The sequence below is a fragment of the Brachyhypopomus gauderio genome, chromosome 16 (genome assembly GCF_052324685.1).
Source record: "Brachyhypopomus gauderio isolate BG-103 chromosome 16, BGAUD_0.2, whole genome shotgun sequence".
NCBI classification, from domain to species: domain Eukaryota; kingdom Metazoa; phylum Chordata; class Actinopteri; order Gymnotiformes; family Hypopomidae; genus Brachyhypopomus; species Brachyhypopomus gauderio.
Window position 1 is genome coordinate 5,641,004 of NC_135226.1, and position 9,289 is coordinate 5,650,292.

Below are 9,289 nucleotides of genomic sequence, written 5' to 3' on the forward strand. Positions count from 1 at the left end.
GAGCTACATATAATGAGTACTACAATTTTATTGTTAGAATAAGATTAAGTTAAACTAACACAGAGCAGGAATCATACATTGAACACTAGTTATGTGAATATGTCTTGTGCCTTTTGACTGCTGCCTTCCAATTTTACCTCAGCATCTTTTGTTTACAGGTAAACAAACTGGGAGGAGCTTCAGTTAACATATAGGAAAGGTGGATCATCTGAACCAGTGAGTCTGTGTGATGATAAGCACAGTTTCTCTTTCACCCTAGTCACATAACACTGTGATAAAATCTCAACATTTAAATGGACATTTGCATCATGGCTATCCAGTCTCTTCACGTTAGCTGATGTGGACTGGTTCTCCCTGTCTAAGTAAGTGCAGGTATATTCTTATGCTTCATCCCATGGTTTGGTTCTGTTTCTGTTTCACTGTGATGGCTTTAGCGTGTTTGGGTGGTCATTATGGTAAAGACAGAGTCTGTCTTTCATACATTGCTTAGTTCAACAGTTGAAAAGTGCAACATGTTAACTGGGGTTTCCATGATCTACCAGCATCGTGGTGACCTGGGTGAGACTGATGAGCACTGTCAGGACAATATCAGGACATTGTCGGGATAGGTGTCCGCGGGGTTGTAAAAAGTATTAAAAGGTAGTAAATTCAGCTTGCCAAAATTAAGGCCATTAAAAAGTATTAAAAAGTATTAAACTTCATCGGACGAGGTATTAAATTTTCGAACGCTCATCCAAATGCCTAGACGTTTTTGAATTTGTGTTAAGCGCCTTTCTCCTAAAACTCCTTAAATTAGATTTATTTATATGTTGCTAGCAGTGATTTGACGTGGCGTAACCTGATGTTTGTTCACGCACGCGCCAGTCACCTAAATACCGGCTGGTTTGCCGCCAAACCGGTTAGTAGAACTCTTGGAAAGTGCAAGTTTACTGACGTCTGGCTTGACGACCCAAGATTTAAACAGAGAAGTCAATTCTCCAAACAGAACAGAAGTTTTATTGTTCTTTGTAATAAAACTGGCACTCACAGGCACAATCAGTATGACTCGAGGCCTAAATGAGGTACGCCTTGCACATGAAACACAGGGGGAGGTCATGACGACGGCAACGTTACACATACATGGAGGGGAAACTAAGATAATGCACAGGTACACAAAAGGATGGACCGGAGTGACTTAACTAACAACACACAATAAATAATCATTAAAAACACTATACAAACATAAACATCGCATAATTAAACATAACAGGGCCGGGGCCGCAAGGGCTCATGGGTAATGGTGTCACCCTCTGGCACCCCCCATTGGCCTGACGCTACAATATATATATAATTTTTTTAGTATCATATTGACTTAATAAGCAAACGGAGCACTGCCGAAATCGGCTATTTCAATGGCATAGTTGGCCACCCAACAGAGCCGGCCCTGACCAATGTGGTGCCCTAGGCGAGATTTTGGTTGGCGCCCCCTGCATCATCAATCATCAGGTTTTTACACTCACACAGACACTGCAAAGCTTTATGTTTTTATAAATATATATTTTTTATTTTAGAACAAAAACAACTGTAAAACAGTAAAATCTAAATTAAAGAAACAAATAAAAACCAAATGAATTATAAATATTACAGTATAACCATAAATATATTGCTCAAAAAATATTTTAAAACTATTTTAGATAAAGTAGTGCAGAGAACAACTTTTAAATATTAATAATAAATAAATATTGGTGTACTGAGGTGGAGGGATATGATGGTGTAATGCTGCTTCACTGGAAGGTGATAAGGTTGAGTATGTGTCTTCTGGTGGCCCAGGATGTGTAGAAACAGGATTTAAATATTTCAAAAGTGCATCTGAAAGGAACAGAGGAGTAAATGTGTGTTTTAATATATATTTATTTAAAAAACTTGCTGAGCTAAGCACCTACTAGGATTGGGCAGTATGATGACAGTATTGTAAAATTGTGGCAGTATATTAACCACGTGACGTGACGCAACGTGCCAAATATGTACTTTGAAAAATTTGGCGCATTCATTAAAAAGATCTTTGGGCGGGGTCAGAAGTTGGAGCTCACTGAACTTTGAACTAGTTTCAAAGAAAAACACCACTGCTACAGATTGGCTGCATTTTCGATTTGTTTCAAATTAAAAGGGAGAGCCAGCAAACCAATATGAGTCAGTGGGTAAGATCTGCTTATAAAAATTCTCCGCCAAAGATGGAAAAACATCAACATGCATTCTCATATTAAAACGAAGCACCATTCAAGTACAACATACAGTATAGTGTAATTCACCATATTATATTACCTTTGGTTTCTTCCTCCTCTTTTCTCCCCTGGGCACCAGAGAACTTCGGTCTTTTTGGCATCTTTCCGGAGAGATGTCACTCACTCTGTGGCGTTGTTTTTTCCCCCACAGAGAAACAGTAACGAGGTGCGCAGAGCGAGCGGGGGGAGGGGGCTGCGCGGGTGATGGGTATCGTGTGCTATTATAATTATTAATTTGACTAATATTATTAAACAATTAAGTTGTGATTATGTGGACTTTGCTGTTTTTTTAATGAATTGTTCATTTGTAATAAATAAATAAATAGAAATAAATAAATAAATAACGCATTCACGCGAGCGCCCCCCTGGACAGTCGGCGCCCCTAGCATTTGCCTATATCGCCTAATGGAAGGGCCGGCCCTGCCACCCAATATCAGAAACAGGTAGATTTGTCCCACCCAAAAATTAAACCAAAGAAAAAGCGGAAACTATTTAAAAACCATTTTTCTAAAAGCGCGTTTGGCAGCGTTCGCAATTCACGCGCTGTGTTTGTTGTTAGCAACTTGTCAGGCGCTCTCTGGGTCTTTCGCTTTCTTAAGGCTTGTGTTGAGATGTTTAGAAATATCCAGCACTCATAGCGTCACTGACCCGAGCTCTCGCCTCGCTGCAGCGGCAGGTAGTTTGCGCCAGCGTTAAACGCGAGGTCAGTGATAAGAACAATGAATAGCCAACCATATGACCATATATATGACAATAAAACATCTTTATTGTAACGTGCTGTTAACAGACTAGGAGGGTTTGGGTTAGCTAAAGTTTATATTACGCTTGTCAGAAAGCTCTCAGAAACGTAAAGTTACATTACTCTCTACATTACTTTCTCTAGTCAGGAAACCTTAATATAAATGTTTTGTCATTTCATTTCAGCATGCCACCAAAGAAAAAATTAAATCACAGGACACAACACTCATGAGTAAAAAAAAAAAGAGTGGAAATAGTATAACTAAGTTAAGACAATAATAATAATCATAATAATAGTCATCATCAAATCTGTTGTTATATTATTTTAAATATTATACATCACCTTATTAGGAGAGTACTGGTACAAAGATACAGTAACAATGCAGAAGCTGCAGAGATCATTTGCGCTTTGCCTTCAGAGGTACATGGATTATTTGGGCAAGTGGAAGCTCTGGTTGCTTTTAGTAGTCCATGTTTCATCCTCTGAGGCAGAGATAAGTTTTTTGGTTATATCTGAATATAATCCATACATTGCATGCATAATTTATTTAAAGTTTGTGGACAACAGTATCATGTATTATTGAGTATCTTGTTTAGTTTATAAAGTGTCCTTTAATTTGGACTTATCTAATAATAAACATAAGTACAGAAAATGTTGTATTTTGTTTATTTATTTATATGCAATTTACCGTAATTCCACAAATGTTCTATGTTACTATCATGGACATAATTTTGTAATAAAAAGTGGGGGGGACATGGATCGTCGCTATTTCAATATTTGGTTTTAACCGTAAAAACTGGGGGGGACTTTTGAAAAAGTGGGGGGGAAATGCCCCCCCCCAAATTACGTCCATGGTCACTATACATACAGTGATTAACTACCTTACCTACAGTGGAATCAGTTTATATTAATATTTTAGAGGATAGTGTGGGCTTTGATTTGATAGCAAATATGTGTCGTTCCCCCCATGTCAAACCTGCTCCTACGCCCTTGCGTAATGGTAATTGCTGTATCCCCGTGCTGTCACCTGTCATAACCCCCATTTTCATGCCTGTTTAAAGACTGGCTTAGGCCAGTGGTTAGCAACAACCGAGAGGCCACTTCAGTCGCCGCTTTAAGTCATGCTGGTATTAAAAAATATTTTGTAGGTATTAAAAAGATATTAAAAAGGTATTAAATTCAACTTAAGAATCTCTGTATATACCCTGGATATACACAGACTTGAAAATAACCTAAATAAGTATGTCTTCTGGAAAGTTTGAATGTGCCAGTGCTAAAAACGGAAGATTCAGTTATATGACATGCAATGAGTCAAAACAAAAATAAAAGTATCAGCTATGTAGTGTGACTCTGAATAATATAAATATGATTCCAAAATGTAATTTTAGAATGTACTATTTTAGTATTAACATGTAGTATTTCATGTTTTTAGGAATATCTTGGGCTTTAAATGTTGAATTTTACTACAGCTGCTACTACTACTACAGCTGTAAACGAACAGCGGGCCTCACAGTCCTGATGGGGGTAGACACAGGCTCACAGGCTTCCACTTAACCCCTCACCTTCCAACACAGATTGAATAGACACGGTTGAATAATTTATTTGCTTATTTTTTTGTAATTGTTTAAATGTCGATTGTCAAACTGTAAGTAGATAAAATATAATTGGATAAATTATATTATATATATTTGTTTTAAAAATATTTTAGGCCCTGAGAGGGCATAGAGGGTCCTGACGACGGTTCCCCACTGATTATATACTATATATATATCACTGAAATCTTGAAATTAATCTATATTAAAATGGCTCATATGCGTGCTACCCAAGTAATGACTAAAAGTCAGTTTTTGAGATAGGGTTTCTTAATACAGAGGGTGCTGTCACGTTGAGGACCCCGGCCCCTCCCTTTTGGGCGTGTGTTTATGTTGTCCACGTGCATTATCTGCGTCTGGATTTCCGTGGTTATGGCTATGTCGTGTGATAATCTGTCTCACCTGTGACTCGTCTCGTAATCACGTGGGGCTAGTGTGGTTTGTCTATTTAATGTGCGCTCGCGCAGTGTCCTGTGCTCGTCGTTGTCTAATGTTTACACGTTACCGTGTCTGTTTGAGTGTTCTACATGCGCTATTGCGCAAGATCTGTGGTCGAAATAAACAGTGACCGTGAGTGAACCAGCGGATCTGTGTCTCGTCCTTCTGCCGCCTCCCAGCGTCACAGAACGATGAGCTGTCTGAGACACCCCAAGAATGCCAGACTATGCTACTCGGCCAAAGAAGGGCCAGCGCCCTAGCAAGCGACGCCATGCCTCTTCACCTGCCCAGCGCAACACCACCACGCCGACTCCCGAGCAGCTGAAACAAGATCCAGTAAGCGCTTACATGCTGTGCGCAGCTCGGGAGTCCTCCGATCCCGAAATGGCGGAAGAATTCCGCCAGGGAGCGGTACGGATCTGGAGGGAGCGACACCCATCTCCTTCTCGCCTCTGAGGGTGGGTGCCTTCGAGCTGTACTCGACGGCGACGACCCCCGAGAATGAATTTGGGGAGGAGGACTCGCCCAAGGAAGGGGAGGAGGAGGAGGAGGAAGACCATCCGCCGTCCGTATACTCCGCCCTCACCGTAGACTACGGTGGGGGAGAGGAGGAGGAAGACGAGTATCCTCCGCCAGTGTGCTCCGCCCCTACCGTAGACTACGGTGGGGAAGAGGAAGAGTACCCTCGGTCGGTGTGCTCCGCTCCTACCGTCGACTACAGTGGGGAAGAGGAGGACTACCCTCCGTCAGTGTGCTCTGCCCCTACCGTGGACTACGGTGGGAGGGAGGAGGACTACCCTCCGTCCGTGTGTTCCTCTCCCTCCATGGACTACGGTGGGGAGGAGGAGGAGGAAGAATCCTACACGGAGGAGGAAGGGTCCTATACAGAGGATGAGAGTCTGCCCCCCTCGGAGCTCTCCAGCGGGACTGTGAAGGGGAGGAGGAGTCCAGATGTGGTCCCATTCCCCGACCGCTCTGGGGAGAGCAATATGGACTACTCCCGGGGTGACAGCCCGGAGCAGCCCATGAGCTGGAGTCGGGGCAGTGAAGCGATGGAGGTCGATGAGGACGCCCACACTGTCGGCTCCAGAGGGTGGTCGCGAGGTGAAGGGGGTCTTCTATACGGCCCACCGAGGGGAGAGTCCAGCGGCGCTGCACCCGGCGCGTCCGCCAGTCGCGCTGCACCCGGTGGGGGATTCGCAGCGAGGGCTGGAGGAGGACCGCCCGCTGCAGCACCAGCAGCTCCCGGTCTCTCTCCCCTGATTGCCCTCCTCCTGGCGCGTAGCTTGGCGCCTGTTACATGTGTGTCTGTCCCTGTGTTCGTATGTATTCCTGTATGTCTGCCTAATCTCCTTTTCCCTTTCGTGCCTCTGTGTGTTAATGTTCCTGTTTGTGTGTTTGTAAACGTCCCGTTAAATGTGTCTAACGTCTTTTCCCTGGTCTTCCCAGGGAGGGTGTGCTAGGCAATTCGTGACTGACGCTTCGCCAAGGGCAGTCACCTCCCAGACGCAGGACTGAGCGCGTCGGATCCGCCCATCGTCGTGGGTTTGGGGCACTCGGTCCTGTTGGCACCCCGGGACGGGTAGTGCCCTTGGAGGGGGCGTCTGTCACGTTGAGGACCCCGGCCCCTCCCTTTTGGGCGTGTGTTTATGTTGTTCACGTGCATTGTCTGCGTCTGTGGATTTCCGTGGTTATGGCTATGTCGTGTGATAATCTGTCTCACCTGTGACTCGTCTCGTAATCACGTGGGGCTAGTGTGGTTTGTCTATTTAATGTGCGCTCGCGCAGTGCTGTGCTCGTCGTTGTCTAATGTTTACACGTTACCGTGTCTGAGTGTTCTACGTGCGCTATTGCGCAAGATCTGTGGTCGAAATAAACAGTGACCGTGAGTGAACCAGAGGATCTGTGTCTCGTCTGTCTGCCGCCTCCCAGCGTCACAGGTGCATTAGACCAGGGGCTCATCTCCTGTTTCCAAAATGCATCAATGACTGCTTGAGGAAGCTGTTCTACTTTGATACTTGAAGAAAAAAAATATGCTCAATAAAATGTAGGCTACTCGTGTTTAATGGTTTATTCCAGGGGTAATCAATTAATTTTGGCATTTTTGGCAGATAGCTCAGACCTTAGGTCCGGGTTTGCGGTGGCGAACGAAAGTTGTTGAGCGGGGGGGGGGGGGGGGGTTGAACGTAACACTCAAATGGGTGGTGAACGTAACACTCGTCTGAAAATAAATTCTCCGTTTTTAAATATAGTCTCCCGTTAAAATTTTTTGGCATTTGGGTCCGTATCCAGTTAATCAGGAATGTGATTGGGTCCGGACAGGACGGCGTTCGGGTCCGGATCCGGACCGCGGTCCGCCATTTGGTGATACCTGGTTTATTCAGTTAAACATGAATTTGTAAGCCTACATACTGTACATTAAAAGAGGTTGATAACATGTTTATTGAGCTAAACATGATATCTGAAATGTAAGCCAACATTTAGTACATTTAACCTCACAGACGTAATTTTCAAGTCAGTTTTGGTCCTCTGCAGTTTTAACGGTTAAAAAGATATATATCTGAATAGCGACGAATCTAGCACTAGGACCATGCAGAAAATGACTGCTCCGAGCTCCGCTCCGGTAACACTTTACGTTCCTAAAAATGAATTTTCCATGAAGCAAACCTGGCGACTTCGTGGCTGCATCCATGTAAACACACGTACGATTTGTAATTCACAGGTTTGAAAACTCGTTCTTGCCCCTACTGTGCAATTTGGTTAGGAATACAGCCAAGCTAAACTATCAAGTTGAAAGTCATCATAGTTTGCTTACCCATTTTGACCCAGTTCACAACCCAACTTTAAGAATAGATTAACGGCGATAATTTTTATATCGCCCGGTAAGAGTATCAAATTAACGACCACCATTAACGGCCCACCACTAATATATATATTTATTAGGGGTGTCACGATTCTCTAAATCCTCGATTCGATTGTATTTCCGATTTTAGGGTCACAATTCGATTCGATTCTCGATTTACAGCAGAGAGGCCTATGCCAGTTTTAGATTAGTCTATGGCAGGGGTCGGCAACCTATGGCACGCGCTATGCTTGACCAGCATCAGCAAAAAAAATATAATAATAAAAAAATCTCAGACAGAGAGCACGATCCTCAACGCTCTGCACTCAGCTCCCGCCACATATGGAGTCAAATTAGGGTCTTTAATGGTGACGAAAAAATAATAATATCGCAAATATAAGATTAGCATTTTGCATTTTACGTTCCTAATTTGTTTCTGCAATACTTTCCCTCTTTTGCGTTTCTTTCTTTTCTTTGCGTTTCACATTTTATGTTGCTGCTTTTTTTTTTGCAATACTTTCTCCCTTTTGCGTTTCTTTCTTTTGTTTGCGCGTCATTGCTTTTCTTTGTGTCTCGCATTTTACGTTCATAATTTTTTTTTGCGCTTCTCTTTTCTTTGCTCCGGTTTTACCCTCTGTGTGGGGGCGGGGAAAGAGGCGTGGCCAAGAGCAAAAGGCGTGCTGTGAACTAAAATTAAGTTGACTATACAGCACATAATTAGCCATATTTACTTAATAAAATTAAGGCAACAGATTACAAGCAATATTATTAATGAAATATAACGATGCTTATTAAGTTAATTTAAATGAAACAATATAACTTTAACCATTTTAGTTTAACCATTCAGTACCTGTAAATGGGAAAACACAGAAAAAATGAAAACAAAAAAGTCCAACAAGCTCATACAAACCACTTTATTAAACTACTGTCACTGTTAACACAATCAAGCTGTGGTATGTGAAATCCTTTTTTTTTCACTCACTTGAACAAACATGTCCTTCAACTTTGAAACATTTTTTATTTTTTTCAATCTCCAGGAAAGCCCAAAACAGTGAGAACAAAAACTATCCAGAAATACTCAAAGTATACAAGGTTCAGTGACACACTCAGACTAATGTCTAAACCGTGATACTCAGCTTTGACATTGAACACCGTACACTGACCGGCCACTTCTTTAAAACCAAGGTGGTTTTAAAGAAGTGGCGGTCGGTGTATAGGTCACTGTAGTTTGAGCATCAACTGCAAGAAAAGAAGAACTCAACCATTTAAGAAAAAATAAAAGAACGTCCTCTAAAAGAGTGCTTGATACACTTAAACTTGTGTCTTTCCTGCAAAGATAGCCTTTGATAAGCTAAATATTGTATGCCTCTGGATGCAGGCCTTATTATAGGCAGTAATCAATCTTAATACAGATGAA

At 42.5% G+C, this 9,289-nt stretch overlaps 1 protein-coding gene across 4 annotated transcripts in view; it reads left to right on the plus strand.

The window, feature by feature from the left end:
- Positions 1-9,289, plus strand: part of LOC143478186 (LINE-1 reverse transcriptase homolog) — a 37,646-nt gene that overhangs the window by 13,720 nt on the left and 14,637 nt on the right. For all 4 annotated transcript variants that reach the window (XM_076977148.1, XM_076977147.1, XM_076977150.1 and 1 more), the window contains exon 2: positions 159-362. In XM_076977148.1, coding sequence (XP_076833263.1) covers positions 338-362 — 25 coding nt within the window. In that variant the 5' untranslated portion in view covers positions 159-337. The remainder of the gene's footprint in view (positions 1-158; positions 363-9,289) is intronic.